General features: G+C 40.8%; 1 protein-coding gene across 9 annotated transcripts in view; it reads right to left on the reverse strand.

Annotated features, from left to right (window-relative positions):
• The window catches only part of rusc2 (RUN and SH3 domain containing 2), a 122,537-nt gene that overhangs the window by 19,613 nt on the left and 84,954 nt on the right, over positions 1–17,970 (reverse strand). For 7 of the 9 annotated variants that reach the window (XM_078550199.1, XM_078550190.1, XM_078550172.1 and 4 more), the window contains 6 exons: positions 16,983–17,777; positions 13,501–13,692; positions 9,448–9,591; positions 6,102–6,178; positions 3,128–3,302; positions 1,379–1,484 (listed from right to left, as the gene is read on the reverse strand). In XM_078550199.1, the coding sequence (XP_078406325.1) occupies positions 1,379–1,484; positions 3,128–3,302; positions 6,102–6,178; positions 9,448–9,591; positions 13,501–13,692; positions 16,983–17,777 (1,489 nt within the window). The remainder of the gene's footprint in view (positions 1–1,378; positions 1,485–3,127; positions 3,303–6,101; positions 6,179–9,447; positions 9,592–13,500; positions 13,693–16,982; positions 17,778–17,970) is intronic. The other 2 variants (XM_078550227.1, XM_078550236.1) reach the window with 2 other exon arrangements.

Here is a 17,970-nt window from a genome sequence, read left to right on the forward strand (position 1 = left end):
TCTGCAAAAATCCAGGCCTTCCATTGTGGTCAGTCACCTTCCTTCAGAGATTGGAGGGATTGGGTAGTCTATGCCAGGAAAAATTGCTAATAGTTTGTTATTTTTAAAAATGCAAATGTATTGTTATTATTTTCTTCCATACTTTGTGTAATGGATACAGAAAGTCTTAAACATTATTTGCAGTACTTAAAAAATAAAGTTATTTTATGTTTTCCCCATCCTATATGGGTTTTTCTTTACATAAAAGACTTATCACTTAAAGTAGCATGAATGATAGTAGTTGTCACTAAACCCGGATGTCACATAAAACAACCGTTAAAGTTAACAGAGCATAAATCAGATCATCAAATGAGGATATGTAAAAATCAGTCAAAGCCAACGGCAGAATTTAATGCCCACCCTGTCGTGAGTTTGGTGAAGGTGGGGCAATTAATCAGGCAGAAGGGTGGCAGGTGGGGACCCTGCCGCCTTCCCGTCTCCACCTGGTTAATCCTTGGCGGGAAGGCTCGTGGACAGCCTTCCTGCCCCGCCACCAACTGAGGCCCTCATGTAGGCAACTGAGGTCCACTTAAGGGCCTCATCCCACTGCCGCTAGTATTAACACAGTGGTGCGCGGGGGTTCCGCCATGCAGGGGACACAACAGGCAAACCTATGCGTACTTGCTTGTGGACTCCTGGGGGGGTGAGGGCGGGGTTGATCAAGGGGCCCGGCATATGGAAGGGGGGGTTCAGCCTGCTAAGAGCCAGCCCCTGTTCTTGCTCTGACCCCTTCCACCGCAATCCTCACCCCGTGACTCCCACTCCTGCCATCACTCACCTGTGGCCTGGGATCCAGTGACGATACTAGGCCTCAGGTGGGTGTTGTGCCAGCAGCAGCAACCGCACACTCAGTGCCGTTGCCATTCAATAGATTCTGATTGGACGGCAGCTCTCGGCAGGTGGGACTCTTGCACCTCCTCCACCGCCGCCCGCCCCCGGCGCCCTTGATCCCAGGGAAGGCCCATTGCAGTCCAGTTAAATGCCTGAGTGGCACTAATTACGGCAGGCCTTCACTAAAAGAGGCAGTGCGGGGCTCTCGTTGGCTTTCCAGCCGGTGGGCAAGAGTCCCGTCGTCTCCACTAAATACTACCTAAACTGTGGGTCACAAAAAATAAGATTTACTGGAAAATTTTACTCGGGCTGTTGATACTTTAAATAACCATTTAAAAGGCATTTTAAGTTAAGGTTTCAGCAAAATTTTATAGCCATGTAAATTTCTATTAATTTTCAATTATCAGTTTTCTTAAAATACACCCCTGAAAATGATCACCATCATTTTCAATACTGTTAATGCAACACTAACATCGTTTTCAAGTTCTGACTATTTGTTACTACTTACTTCAGAAGGCCAAAGATGAATGCATTAAATCTTGTGCTGTGGCTTGTTAACTCAGAGTACTGACTTATCTTGCAAAAAAGATTGTTAAGTGCCTTGGTAGAAGGACCTGAAAAGAAAACAAGATGAAGTATCAAAACAGTAATGATAGGACAGTACATTTTATTTGGAGGATGCGTTTTTAGAAATTTCTGGATGGGAGGTGAATTGGGTTAGAACACTGCCCCATCAGTTCTGGCACCTTGAATTTAATCAAACTGTTCCAAAACCAGGCTAAAGCAATCTCAGTGTCTCTTCTTTGACATCTGTTAAAGGTTCCCTATGAAATTAATTTCGCTGGCAGTCTTACTCCACTTTTTGCTTTGTTCTTGAACCATTTCAAAGCTTTTCAGAATTTAGCTTTAATTTGGCCTGCTCACTGTTCAACACTATATTGTTGTGTTGGTCAAACAGGGAATGCGTCGCCTAATTTATGTTTTGGCACACTAAGCCAAATTGTTTAACTGTATTCATACTTTGTTTCACATGGTGCAAACAATTAGCAATATTCATTTTCCCAGGGATATAGCTAAGTATTAAAATGGCACTGTTGCCATCATATATATACATACATACACATATATATTTTATATATCCATTCTCCCATAAACACATATATATAAGTAATTTGAGGACCATGTTATTAAAACCAATATATGTATAGGTGCTACTTCCTGAAAAAAATTCATCCATGAAGTAAACCAGATGTATTCTGGTGTTGGAAAATGGGGTAAAAGAAGAAATAAAGAGGCACCTGGGAAGTTGGAAAATTACCCTAAGAGAAAGATAGCTGGGAAATTTAAAAGCTAGCTTAGCTTACAAAATAAACCATCATGCAAGATATAGTGTTTGGCTAATTAAGTTGTAATTGAGACTGTACCTTGATAAGTCTGTCAGAAAAAAGACCTTGGTTGTGAAAGCTTGAATGATAAGTTATTAAAGGCACTATTAAGGACAATATTCCTGGGCCACCAGGTTTTGCCTCCTGTCATGTGGGGAGGATGCATGCTTCATGGAGGTGGCGTCCCTATAGCAGCCTGGGGGACCACTGGAACTGGATGCTCCATGGCTCTGAGAGTAGGCTGCTAGGCGGAAATGCTGTCTCCACAGCCACAAAGGGTGATCTGGAGGTGCCTGTGTGTTTGGTCCCTCTGATGTTTTGGAGGGAAGTTAAAAATTTAAAAGCAGGGAACAGGCTGTTGGGGGCAGGGGGGTGGGTGGAAGGAGGGAGGGAGACAAAGTGGGGCAGGGAGGAGGTAAAGGGGAAAGGATGGAAGGTGTAGTGAAAAGAACAAATGAGATGGGGGTAAGAGAAGTCAAGGAAGAGAGTAAAAATTGACGGTACATTTTGCTTGTTGTTTTTAAAAGATAGTTATCAGAATTCCATTACTAACCAAGCGTAAGAAAATATAACTTTTTGTTTGGGCCCATGTCCAAAGGTTTGAGAGCTTTTTTCGGTCGCTGTTATAATTGAAAATTGGAACCTTCCAAGGTGCTACTAAATCCAAGGTGTAAAGCTGAGTAATAGTTATTATTCTATTCTACCAATTTATCTTAATCCTCAAAAAAAAGGCTACTCATAGCCTAAACTACCAGTCTTAATCTTGATTTTATTTAGCATTATTGGAAGTCCTACCTAAATCATAACCTGTAATCTGAGCGCTAAGTAAATTAAGACTTTATATAGCCATTGCTAAAAATGATATGACATACCAAGCTGGGTGGAAGCCTCAATCACAGTCCATGGCAAATTTTTCCTTTGTCCTATGATCATATCCAGAATGTATGCCTTCAACCCATCTTGAAGTACATTTTTCATTGCTGGGCACAGGTACTTAAGTACAAGGTGGCCCACATTGGGACTGACTGAACTGTTCCCAAGCTTGGCCTGTTTAGAAAAAAACAAAAACGCTCCATATCACACTTCATATTTGCTACGGTACAAGACATTATTTTAAAAAAATAATTCCAACATATTGCTGTCAACACATGTGCAAATGGGACTTGGACCTGTCCTCAGAAACAAGGTAAATAATTTTCAGTATTAGTAAATATTATCAGCAAGACTTTCACTTTCTCCTTTTTAGCATTGATACTATGAAATATCAATGAAGGCAGAAATATCACTGAGACAGCAAAGCCCATCATTGTGCAACATATGCTGGAGAAGAGTTCAATAGAACATGGTTCCAACTATAGGTGTATAAATTTAAGCAACAGTACTAAAAACATTATGGTTTTTTCTATTCATAACACTGGAAAAGAAAACAACCTGGCTTCGAAGTGCAACTTTTTCCTGTTTCCATAACGTTCAAAACACAAGGCAAGAAAAAACCATGGTTAGTAATGGAAAGTAAAATTATGAAATGAAGATTCAAAATTATTTGAGTTTATGCAGATCAAACTAGATGTTGTAGTTTTTGATTATAGAGCTTAAAATTAAATCAACCTAATTATTTTAAATACTAGATTTTTTCAAAAAATGAACTGTCTAAAAAGGAAATAAAAGGAAAGCACACCCTATTTTCTAAAATATACACAGTGGTCCAAACATTGTCACATGGACAAATATTAGCGGCGTATATGGTACCCATTCATGGCCAAATTTTCTGCTGACTCTAGCTCATCATTAAATTGCGCTTCCTGCACAAGAAAAGTGTGCACACAGTGTCAAAATTCTTTGACCTTTTCCTGCCAATAGAAATATTGGGTCAAGCAGCACATTTCAAAAGATAACTGTTCAGCCTTAAATACTTAATTGCAATTTGGAGCTAAGTATATCATTGAAGCATTCATATTGTTATGCCCAGTAAAGGCATGTCATACTCATAACTTTAAATATGGACTCTGTATTCATACAGACATTGGAAGTGTCATATTTAAAATGGACACTGATAAGACGGCAGCAATTAAGGCCTGCCCAGCGTGACGCGCACCCGGAAGCGCTCAGCGCTCCCGGAAGCGCTCAGCGCTCCCTGTGCGGACAGAGGGAGGAGGGAGAGTCGGGGCCTGCGCCCTTTCGTGCATGTGCGCGAAAGAGTGCAGAAACCACCCTGAGGCACGGGGCTGCCTCAGGGAGATTATTTTCATTGTGAAAGCTTGAAAAAAAAATAGAGAAAATTATTCACCCATGTCCCCTCATGTGACAGTGTCACATGAGCTGGTACATGTTAATGACTTTTAATGAAAAATTTTATTTGATTTATAAACCCTTAATGAAACATCATTTTGCCCCTGAATGAGGTTTCATGAGAAATGCAAAGGCCGCCTGGGCTCTTCGCCTGCCCGCCAACCTTAAGGTTGGACGGGCAGCCCAGACAATTAGTTTAATTAGTTGTTAAATGGCCTTAATAGGTCTTTGACAGTTCGGCGGGTGCGCAACCTGACTCTGGTGCGCGCCCGCCATACTGAAAATTGGAATCACACACGGTGACGGCCAGACGTCACTGTGTATCATATTACGTATCGGCGAGCGGGGCGTGCCCCCGCACGCCGACCAGAAGATTCAGGCTTTAGATTTTCGGGGTGTGTGCATGAATAAATAATCTCCTTATTTAAACCCACAAAAGCACGTTGCTGTTATTTCAAAATTGACCACACACTCCGGAGGCTAAGAATCCCACATATCTTCCTTTCCAAAACCACATTGATTATGGACAGTAAGGGGAAGGATACAACGGTTTCACTTTTTGTGGCTTTTCCTGTCTGTAACAATATATTTTCTTAATAAAGGCATGGCACCAATGTTACGGCCTATTCACTCGACATCTGCGTGAACAGCTGCCAAGTTTCCACTTGGTGCAGCACTGCACAGACGCACTCTTTGGAAGCAACATGGCAGGTTGATAGAGCTCTTCAGAGTTCACTCAACTAAGAGAATTGGCAGGAAGAGCAACAAGCCAATTACGAAGGGCGGTGTGGGCAAACAAGGAAATGCATAATGCATAAGGGGTCGATCATTCCTACACTGACTAAAATTTATTAACGTACTTTGTTTTCAGGTCAAGTATGATTACAGTCATAGGTGGTGAATGAGAGCAAGACAAGGTCATCCCTTCTTTGCCAGATACAAAGAGAAAACACTTGCTCCTTGTGCCCCAGGAGTTGGGGGAGGTACTACAGTGGGCACATTTGGCGTTACGATGCCACCCTTAGCAAATATCCCCCATTTTTCACAATCCCTCATGTCATCACTGACCTCCCCAATTTTCACATCAGGGTCCACCCAGTCAAAATACAAATCAGGTTTAGAACCTAATTTACATAATTTTCTGAGGATTCCACAGGCCCACAGCAAGGGCCTCAGTGTTGCTGTCAAAATTAGGAAAATAGCAAGCAAGAGGATGCATGCAAGATCAAAAACCTAATATTCTGACCCACAAACTCCCCGCATCATATGGAGCCATGGAAAATTTATCCTAATTACAAACATCAGAGATTGGAGGTGCAAACAATGTGATGATTCTCTTAAGAAACAATAAAGATTTGGCTGATTCACTGCAGGAAACAATCATTTGACTGTAAGAACCAGAAATAGTTGAAAGGTTGAAAACAAATTGCTGGCGGAGGAGATAAAGCATTGCTGTTAGGTTTTTTTCCCCATTTTGGCTCAGCCAAATAACAAAATAGCACAGGAACACGCTAATACATCAATCAGATCAGATCACAAACACATTAGTCATCTTACCTTTACGCCAGGATCTCTACTTGTTCCAAAGTGCGCTACAATTAGATCAACAGCAGTGTTCACAGCCTTAACAAGACCTATCATAATAAAAAAGGTATACAAGTAATACAGTGGGAATTCATAGACAACTCTTTTATTGCTCTTTAAAAAATTTAAATTATCTCCAATACAACTCCTTTGAAAAACTCATGTGATCACTGCAACAGAACAGAAAATATTGTGTGACAAATGCCATGCAAGTTTTAAATGCTGCAGGTCGCATAAACCTCCAATGTTAGACTTTTTAGACTATACGATTTAATTTGTAATTTGTTTCCTTGCTTAGTATCCACAAAATAATTGGGCTGCCAGAGATGCCATTCACTCAAAATGTACTGCAATTACAAATGCAATTATTAGGGGGCAGCATTAAACAGAAAATTAGAAATGCACGTAACACAGGTGCTACCGTTATCATGGGTGACTTAAATCTGCATATAGACTGGGCAAACAAAAATAACAATAATACTGTGGTGGATGAATTCCTGGAGTGCATATGAGATGGTTTTTTAGACCAGTATGTCAAGGAACCAACTAGGGAACAGGCTATCCTAGATTTGGTATCGTGCAATGAGAAGGGGTTAATTAACAATCTTGTTGTACAGAGTCCTTTAGGGAAGTGTGATCATAATATGGTGGAATTCTTCATTAGGATGGAAGGTGAAGTAGTCCAATCTGAAACGAGAGTCCTAAACCTAAACAAAGGAAACTACAAACGTAAGAGGGGTGAATTGGCTACAGTAGATTAGGGAACTTCATTAAAAGGTGTATGTTCATTAAAAGGTGAATAGGCAATGGTTAATATTTAAGGAATGAATGCATGCATTGCAACAATTCATTCCTTTCTGTCACAAAAACACAACAGGTAAAGTGACCCCACCATGGCTAACAAAAGAAATTAAGGACAGCATTAGATCCAAAGAGGAGTCACATAAATTTGCTAGAAAAAGTAGCAAGCACGAGGATTAGGAACAGCTTAGAATTCGGCAAAGGAGGACCAAGGGATTGATTAAGAGGGGAAAAATAGAGTATGAGAGTTAACTTGCCAGGAACATAAAAGTGGACTGTAAAAGTTTCAATAAGTACGTAAAAAGAAAAAGATTAATGAAGACAAATGTAGGTGCCTCACGGTCCAAAACAGGAGAATTTATAATGGAGAACAAAGAAATGGTAAAGCAATTAAACAACTACTTTAGTTCTGTCTTCACAGAAGACGACAGAAGTGCTAAGGAGCCAAGTATCTAGTGAGAAGGAGGAACAAAAACAGAAATACCCGGAAAAACTCAGCAGGTCTGGCAGCATCGGCGGAGAAGAGCAAAGCCGACATTTCGAGTCCTCATAATTGAAGGAAATTAGCATTAGTTAAAAAAAAATTGCTGGAGAAATTATTGGGACTGAAAGTTGATAATCCCCTGGACCTGATAATCTACATACAAAGGTGCTAAAGGATGTGGACATGGGAATAGTGGATGCATTGGTCGTCATCTTCCAAAATTCTGTAAATTCTGGAACAGTCCTGGCAGGCTGGAGGGTGGCAAATGTAACCCCACTATTTAAAAAAAGGGAGGGAGGAAACAGGGAATAACAGACCAGTTAGCCTAACATCAGTAGTAGGTAAAATGCTGGAGTCTATTATAAAGGATGTGATAATGGGAAACTTAGAAAATATCAATGGGATTAGACAAAGTCAACATGGATTTATGAAAGGGAAATCATGTTTGACAAACCTGCTGGAGTTTTTTGAGGACATAACTAGTAGAATAGATAAGGGAGAACCAGTGAATGTGGTGTATTTGGATTTTCAAAAAGCTTTTGATAATGTTCCACATAAGAGGTTAGTGTGTAAAATTAAAGCACATGGGATTGGAGGTAATACACTGGCATGGGTTGAGAATTGGGTTGACAGACTGGAGATAAAGAGTAAGAATAAACGGGTCTTTTTCGGAGTGGCAGGCAGTGACTAGTGGGGTACCACAAGGATCATGCTTGGGCCCCAGCTATTCACAATATATATCAATTATTTAAACGAGGGGCCCAAATGTAATATTTCCAAGTTTGCTGACAACACAAAACTAGGTGGGAATATGAGTGGTAAAGAGGCTTCAAGACGATTTAGACATGTTGAGTGAGTGGGCAAATACATGGCAGATGCAGTATAACATGGATAAGTGAGAGTTATCCACTTTGGTCGGAAAAACAGAATGGCAGAATATTATTTAAATGGTGATTGATTGGGAAATGTTGATGTACGAAGGAACCTGGGCGTCCTTGTCCACTCGTCACAGAAAGCAAGCATGCAGGTGGAGCAAGCAGTTGGGAAGGAAAATGGTATGTTGACCTTCATTGCAAAAAGATTTGAGTATAGGAGCAAGGATGTCTTACTGCAGCTGTATAGAGCCTTGGTGAGACCACACCTGGAGTAGTGTGTGCAGTTTTGGCCTCCTTACCTCAGAAAGGATATACCTGCCATGGAGGAAGTGCAGGGAAGGTTCACCAGACTGATTCCTGTGATGGCAGGATTGTCGTATGAAGAGAAATTGTATTGACTAGGCCTGTATTCACTGGAGTTTAAAAGAATGAGAGGGGATCTCATTGAAACGTATAAAATTCTGACAGGGCTAAACAGACTGGATGCAGGGAGGATGTTTCCCCTGGATTGGGGGGTGTAGAACAAGGGGTCACAGTCTCAGGATAGAGGATAGGCCATTTAAGACTGAGATTGAGGGGAAACTTCTTCACTCAGAACCTGTGGAATTCTCTACCACAGAAGGCTGTGGAGGCCAAGTCACTGAATATATTTAAGAAGGAAATAGATATCCAGATACAAAAGGCATCAAGGGGTATGGGGAAAGAGCGGGAGTATGGCGTTGAGATAGAGGATCAGCCCATGATCATATTGAATGACAGGGCAGGCTCGAAGGGCCAAGTGACCTATTCCGGCTCCTATTTTCTATGTTTGCATCAGCTTATTAACCTAAAAAATACAAGCTGAATTTCTCGGCAATGCTTGGCACATAATTTAATTTGCAACCGAATGATTGAAAATTCAACATTATTAAAAATGTTCATTTCCGTAGTTGTACAGAAATAATTTCCCTAATATTAATGCAATTCAGTGATCACAGGAAACGTTTAACATGCTAATTTTTGGTATTTGGTCAAATCAGAGAGTTCTACACACTGATAAATATATGTGAAATGTCCTACATTTAAAAAACATTAAATTTGAAGTATTTGTACACAACTCCAGCCCCACTGCTTTCATAATGTGCATGCAATATAGCAGATATCAAAAGCTGATTTTTACCCTTCTTCTGTAGCAAATCTACGGAGATACTTTCTGTGGCTCCATCAGGTGATAAACAGAACTCAGCAGGGGGCTTCTCAGCCAGTGAAAAATAATCCGGAAAGAAATCACTGTAATAGTTCTGAAGTTGCTTCACAGATTGGCCTACAATAAGGGAGACCAGTTTAAGCTAATTTAAATATATTTTTAAGGCAAATAACATACTTTGTCAAACATTCTCCAACCATATTCAACCTCTCCCTGCATCCCCCCACTCCAATTCCAGAATTCACTGATATCCTGCATACCCTAATTCACCTACAGATTTAAGTAGCTGCATAATATCAAATTGAACTCAGCTGCATTGCAAACTTTCATGCTGAAGGTATTTCTGTGGTAGGGCTGTGCCTCTTATTCTTTACCAATCAACTGGATGAAGGCACTGGAGAAATTATCTGGATGCAGTGTGCAGGTGTTAAAAAATACATTACAAGTGGATCTAGATATGATAGGATATGGGTATTGCTGGCAAGGTCATGTTGTGCCCATTAGAAATTGCCCTTGAGAAGGTGGTGGTGAGTCGCCTTCTTAAACCTCTGCAGTCCATGTTATGTAGGTACACACACAGTGCTGTTAGGGAGTCCCAGGATTTAGACTCAATCACAGTGAAGGAATGGTAACTTATTTCCAAATCAGGACAGTGTGTGACTTGGAGGGAAAGTTGTAGGTGGTGGTGTTCCATGTGTCTGCAGCCCTTGTTCTTCTAGGTGGTAGAGGATACAGGTTAGGAAGGTGCTGCTGAAGGAGCCTTGATGAGTTGTAGCACATCTGCTGCCACCATCCACTAGTGGTAGAGGATGGGGTGCCAATCAAGCGGGCTGGTTTGTACTGAACGGTGTCAAGCTTCTTGAATGTTGTTGAGGCTGCACATCCAGGCAAGTGGAGTGTATTCCTTCTCGCTCCTGCCTTGTAGATGGTAGAAAAGACTTGAGAAGTCAGGGGGTGAGTTACTCACCACAAAATTTTCAGCTTGACACGCTCTTCAAGCTACAGTATTTATGTAACTAAACTAATTAAGTTTCTGGTCAGTGGTGACCCATTTCCAGCCCCCAAAATGCTGATGGTGTGAGATTCAGCAATGGTAATGGGGTAATTGTTGAATATCATGGGGAGGTGGTTAACTGTTTGATGTTACCAGGCCTAAATATGGCAGTTGTCTTTTAATACAGATAAAGGCAATGAGATACACTTGGGTAGAGGCAACTCCAAAATATATTGGCACCACCCAGGGTTGACTGCTTAAGGCTGCTGAATGGAAACTCTTTCGAGTTATCAACAGTCACAGATTGCAACTCGTTCGAGTACAATCACAGTTCTTGGTTTCCGGGAGTGGGACATGAACCCACAACCCTCTGATTCAAAGGCGAGGGTGCTATGAACTGAGCCACAGCTGACACCTCGCTGCTGAATGGAAACTCTTTCGAGTTATCAACAATCACAGATTGCAACTCTTTCAAGTACAATCACAGTTCTTGGTTTCCGGGAGTGGGACATGAACCCACAACCCTCTGATTCAAAGGAGAGGGTGCTATGAACTGAGCCACAGCTGACACCTCACAAGTGATACAAAACTCTTTCGAGTTATCAACAGTCACAGATTGCAACTCTTTTGAGTACAATCACAGTTCTTGGTTTCCGGGAGTGGGACATGAACCCACAACCCTCTGATTCAAAGGCGAGGGTGCTATGAACTGAGCCACAGCTGACACCTCGCTGCTGAATGGAAGGAGGACCTGGAGTTAATCGTGCTTAAGTTGTTGAAGCTCCATGACCAACACCACAAAGCTATTGCAGGAACAATAGGTTGTTAAGATGTACTATCAATGTAATTAACTATATTACTAGAAATTCTATCCTTTCAGTATCAGTATTCAGTTTTAGTCTCTACACACAATGGGAAATAAAGGCCCTGGAAAACGTTCAAATAAAGACCACTAAGTTAACAGCCCTCAACTATCAGGATAAACTAAAGACAGCTGTGGCCTCATCATCTAAAAAAGCATAGACCGCAAGGAGGTTTTAATTGAGGTCTTTAAAATAATGGATAAAGTTAGCCTCAATCTAATTGGTTAGCTACTTGAACTGGTTAGTTTAGGGAGGTCGGGGGCATAAATGGAGGTTGGGGAGGCAATGGCGTTGTGGTATTGTCACTGGACTAATAATCCAGAGACCCAGGGTTCTGGGGACCCAGGTTCGAATGCCGACACGGCAAATAGTGGAATTTAAATTCAATTAAAAAAAATCTAGAATTAAATGTCTAATGACAACCATGAAACCATTGTCGACTGTTGTAAAAACCCATCTGGTCCACTAATGTCCTTTAGGGAAAGAAATCTGCCGTCCTTAACTGGTCTGGCCTACATGTGACTCCAAACTCACAGCAATATGGTTGACTCTTAAATGCTTTCTGAACTAGGGCAACGAGGGATGTTAATAAATGCTGGCCTGGCCAGTGATGCCTATTATCCCATGAACAAATAATAAAGTTATGAAAACATAGAACTCAGTTACATGCTGGAAGATGCTGCTTTTCTTGCAGACCTCTGGAACTGTTTGGTGACATATGAGATGAGTGTGGATATGCTGCAAGCATTCAAAAGCAAAAGCTTCTGAGATTGGCCAATGTTTTCTTTTTTTATATTCATTCTTGGGATGTGGGTGTCGCTGACAAAGCCAGCATATATTGCCCATCGCAAACTGCCCTTGAGAAGGCGGTGTTGAGCACTTTGGAGTTATTTTGATCATTGGGAGTTCTCACAACATCTCCTGGACCTTGCCTGATTGCTTCAAGGATCATAGAGGAATTTGAGACTTTTCCTGAGTTAGATGAAGATCCTTTGCTTCACCTAGGGCACGATATAGGGAATTAAGGCAGTGTGTGAGCATGGGAGTGTTAGTGTCAGGTGGTGAGGAAATGAGAGTTAGTGTATAAGCATCATGCTATGCCAATCTCAATACAGCAGCTGGTCTTTACCCATGCTTTATTTTATATGTTTGTAAAGTGATGTCCACATTTAACCCTCTGAAACAAACAATGTAAAACAGAATGTGATAAAGGGCAGATTATTAATATTTCATGATGAAACTTCTGCTTCCCATATCTTGTCTCTGGCTATGTACTCCAATGTCACAACAACAATAACCACTGTTAAATTGGCAACTGCCTGAAACAGCCACCTTTTAATGCATTATATGAGCAGTGCCTTTGTAATTGAATTCAATGGTCAAAGTGGATGATTAGTGCCATTTGCTGATATAACTGGCTGTCCTTGATAAGTGTGGCTGTAATAAATGGTGGGGACTGTTTTCTGCTTGCTGGTGGATTATAGCAACAGTCATATGTATTCCCTCACTCTAACTTAGTCTTGGCTGAGAGAGAACATGAGTATCTTTTTCCAGGGCATTCATCACTGTCAGTTTGTAACTGAGCACTGGGAGCAATATGGAAACTACCAAGAGTGACTTGCTTCATAATTATCATCATCTCCTTGTGGAACACTGTTCTTTTTGCCTCCACTTGGGGAAATGCATATTTGAGGGATCGTGACCATGAATCTATGTCCTAAGTAGCACATTCGTACGTCTGCTTATTGAGCCACTGGTCTGCCCTGGGCTGATACTGTTATTATTGTTAGATGAGCTATTACTATCACTGGGTCACATCTTAGAGAACTTAATAGCTTTTACCAAGACTGCCATTCACATCAACACACAAACCAGCAGTAACATTGTCTTAACAATCTCTCAAACATTTAAAAAGTATTTTTCTCTCTGGTTCTAAAATCATCATCATGAATCAATGTTAACATGTGCACACTGAATGAAACTAATTTTCAAAAATATTATTTGAACAGATCAACAGTAACAGATAACAGTAGTAGATAGAAAGAAAAATAGTGTAGAAAAGTATTAAACAAAGATACTGGGACAGAAGCTATAAGCAAATAAATAACATTAAAGAAATTCTACAAACTATATGGTTATATATTCTGAAAGCACAAAACAGAACTGCACCATATAGCCTTGTGCGAATATGGCTGACACCACTTGTGCCAGGAAATTCCAGATACGTATTCTTCTTGATCATTCCGGGACCTGACTGTTTAGGCACCAAATTACAGCCAAATCCTGTTATACGGTCATGACCAAGGGGATTTCTTCTACGATATTCCCTCCATTTCAATGCCAGAGGTGTAATGTGATTAGCTAGAATGCATAGTAGAGGAAAAACATAGAAGAGCCAGAGAGATTTAGTGATTTAAATTCACATTCTAGAATGTTTAAGTAATATTCAAAATTCTATAACAAGAATTTTGTGTCAAGCTAATATAATAATTCAATTACATCAGAGAACATAATTAGAATAAGTTCTTAAAATTTGTAGATTCATTACATCAGCTTCCTGAAGTTTAACTATCTAATTTTAATTTCCTGCTCCCCTTTCCTTGGAAGGATCCTCTTGCAATGACTGGAAAACCACATTTGCCATGCAACATAAGAATTTATTTTTATACACGTATATTTTCACTTTGCATTGCCTCTTTTCTTTCAGGGAAATCATAGAAAGTTTATGACACAGAAAGAGGCCACTTGGCCCATCGTGTCTGCTCCAGCCAAAAAACGAGCCCCCCCACCCCACCTCCCAGCCTAATCCCACTTTTACCAACATTAGATCTGTAGCCCTGCAGGTTACAGTATTCGAGATGCATATCCAGGCACCTTTTAAATAAGTTGAAAGCTTCTGCCTCTACTACCATTTCAGGCAGAGTTCTAGACCCCCCTCAACCCTCTGGGTGAAAAGTTTTTCCTCATTTCTCCTCAAATCTTTCTACCAATTACTATAAATCTATGCCCCCTAGTCACCAGCCTCTCTGCTAAAGTAAATAGGCCCTTTTCATCCACTCTATCCAGGCCCCTCACAGTTTTGTAAATCTCAGTCAAATCTTCCCTCAGCCTCCTCTGTTCAAGGAGAACAACCCCAGCCTATCCAATCTTTTCTCATAGCTGCAATTTTCCAGTCCTGGCAACATCCTCATAAATCTCATCTGTACCCTCTCTAATGCAATTACATCCTTTCTGTAATGAGTTGACCAGAACTGTACACAGTACTCAAGCTGTGGCCTAACTAATGTTTTATATAGTTCCAGCATAACCTCCCTGCTCTTATATTCTATGCCTCAGCTAATAAATGAAAGGATTCCAGATGTCTTCTTAACCACCCTATCATCCTATCCTGCTACCTTCAGGGATCTGTGGGGACTCATTCCAAAGTCTCTCACTTCCTCCACACCTCTCAGGATCCTCCCATTTATTGTGTAATCCTTTGCTTTGTCTAACCTCCCCAAATGCATCATCTCACACTTCTCCAGGTTGCCACTTCATTCCATTTGCCACTTTTCTACTCACTTGACCAGTCCATTGATATCTTCCTGCAGTCTACAGCTATCCTCCTCGCTATCAACCGCGTGGCCAATTTTTGCGTTGTCTGCAAACTTCTTGATCATTCCCCCTACATTTACGTCCAACTAATTAATACATACCACAAAAAGCAGGGGACCTAGTACTGAGCCCTGCAGAATCCCTTTGGAACTGCCTTCCAGTCACAAAAAACAACCATCAAGTAGGCGGTGGCATAGTGGTATTGTCACTGGACTAGTATTCCAGAGACCCATGGTAATGATTTGGGGCTTCAAATCCTACCACGGCAGATGGTGAAATTTGAATTCAATAAAAATCTGAACCACAAAACCATTAGGGAAGGAAATCTGCCGTCCTTACCTGGTCTGGCCTACATGTGACTTCAGACCCACTGCAACCTCTGAACAAGGGCAATTAGGGATGGTCAGTGACGCCATCAATGAATAAAAAAAAAATTACCCTTTGTTTGCTGCCATAAGTCAATTTTGCTACACTCCCCTGGGCTTTTATTTTTTTTAAATCAGTTTGCCATGTGGGACCTTGTCAAAAGCCTTGCTAAAATCCATGTAGGCCATATTAACTGCACTACCATCATCAGTCCTTCTTGTTACTTCCTCAATAAATTCAATCAAATTAGTCAGACATGACCTTCCCTTAATCCATGTTGACTGTCCATGCTGATTAATCCATGCCTTGCTCCCTATGTTTATCACATTCAATTCTTCACACTCCTCCTTAACTACAATGTCTGCATTGTCCCCCTCTTTTGTGAAGACAGATGCATTCATTAAGAACCATGCTCACATCCTCCACCTCCACACATAATCTTATTGGTGTTTTATGGGCCCTACTCTTTCCTTAGTCATCCTCTTACTCTTAATGTATTGATAAAACATCTTTGGGTTCTCCTTAATTTTGCTTGCCAATTTTCTTTCATGCCCTCTCTTTCCTAATTTCTAGCTTTCCTAATTTCCTTTTTGTTTTCATCCCTCCTCTTTCCATACTCCTCTTGGCTCTCTGTATTATTGAGTTCTCAGTGTCTGACACAAGCTTTCTTTTTCTGCCTTATCTTACCCTATAAGCTCTTGACATCCAGGGGGCTCTAGATCTGGCCATCCCACCCTTTTTCTTTGTGGTTACATGTTTACTCTGAAGCCCCTGAATAGCCCCTTTGAATGTCTCCCACTGCTCTGACATTGAGTTACCTTCAAGTAGTTGCTTTGCTAAATCACTCCTCACTTAGTAAAATTGGCTTTGTCCCAATTTAGAACATTAACTCCTGTTTTATCTTAGTCCTTTTCCATAATTATGTTAAAACTAACTAAATTATAATCACTATCACCAAAATGTTCTCCCACAGTCACTCCTTCCACTTGCCCAGCTTTATTTCCTAAAACCAAGTCCAGAACTGTGACCTCTTTTGTTGGACTTGCTACATACTGGTCAAAAATGTTCTCCTGAGTGTACCTTAATAATTCTGCTCTCTCCATTCCTTTCACACTAAAACTATCCCAGTTAACATCAGGGTAGTTAAAATCCCCTACTATCACTATCCTACTGCTTTGAGGCTCCTTCCAAATTTTGATGCCAATGAAACATCATAAAAATTCCACAGGTAAGTAATCTACAACTGCATCAGCACCTAGGAAAATTTTTGCCAGGATCTGGCTGAAAGCTGATTTCCTTATAGTAGATAGGCTCGAACACCACTGCTCTGATTAAAACATGAATGAGTCGATGGAGATGGCAGTGAGCTAGGCAATCTCACCCTGCAAATAAGAAAGTAATGAACATGATGTGCTAATGTGTATATAGGAGTGGAAAATTAGGATAGGAGAAATAAAATAATGCCTAGCAGGAGAATTTAATAATGCCAAAATCTTTATTTTCTATGTCCCTCATATGAAACCTTGCTTCTTTTAGCAAACAGTTTTGAGGATGAACGGAGGTAAAATCTAAGCCAATAACTTCGCTGACTACGAGCAATGCAGCCTAGTAATCAGCGAAGTATTGCAGATTATGGCAGTTATAGCTTCATTCTATTTTGTTACTTTTTAAGAAGAAAAGTCAACGTTTACCAGCAGTGAAGCCTGATGCCACATGGTTAAGTAGTGCGGCTTTTCCACCTCTGCCCTTGTTATCCTTCTGATGATCCAGATGATTGCTCACACCATTTGCTGTTACATTAGGTGATGTTGGTAACACAATTTGATGGGAACGATAGCTGGAGTTCTGTGCAGTTTGAAAGTATCCTTGCTCTTTCTTCTGAGCTTCCTTGGGACTCTTTCTTTCATTTCTGATCTGTTGAAGGTGGCTTTTGCTAAGTGAAGCAACATCTTTTGCTGGGGATGATTGTACTGGAAGGAGGTTAGCAGATAAAGGGCATGATCTACTTCTTGGAGGGTGGCTTCCATAATTTCTTTCTAGTGAGACAGCAGAAGATGACGAATCTCCACTCTGCAAGATGGGTGCATCGTTTTTCACTGGTGAGTAACTGCCCAATGGTGATGGCCTAATTGCATCTGGTACAGGTCTCCGTAAACAGTACTCATTTATGGGAGACGGGTTTCCCTGTTTCTCATTCTCATCTGTTTTGAATCCATTCTGTGACTGGCCTACTGTCGCTATATTTTCCAATGACACCATACCACCAGAAGAACTGGATGTACAACCTGAATGTTCATTTGTTGTTAGCTGACTACTTGGAATACTGTACATATATGAGACAGAAGATGCACTATGATTTTGCACTGGGCGAACCCTGGGAAGTTGTTTGCTCAATGGATGGTGAAGAATGAAAGGTTGAATAGGCAATGTAGTTGGGCGCTGTTCCTTACTATAACGAATAACTGCATTAGCTTCTGATCCGCCACCTACATCACCATAAGCAGACAAAGGACAGAAGGAAGAAATGAATAAGACTAAAAGCATTAGATAAGGCAAGACAGATAGGTTACTTCCCCTAAGTATTTGGAACGTATGAGTTATGTTAGAAACATATTGTTTAACAAGAATTACTGAAGAAGCAGCAGTGAAAAGCAAGGACAGATAAATTGCATGGCAAAA

The sequence above is a fragment of the Cetorhinus maximus genome, chromosome 1 (genome assembly GCF_964194155.1).
Source record: "Cetorhinus maximus chromosome 1, sCetMax3.hap1.1, whole genome shotgun sequence".
Taxonomy (NCBI): Eukaryota; Metazoa; Chordata; class Chondrichthyes; order Lamniformes; family Cetorhinidae; genus Cetorhinus; species Cetorhinus maximus.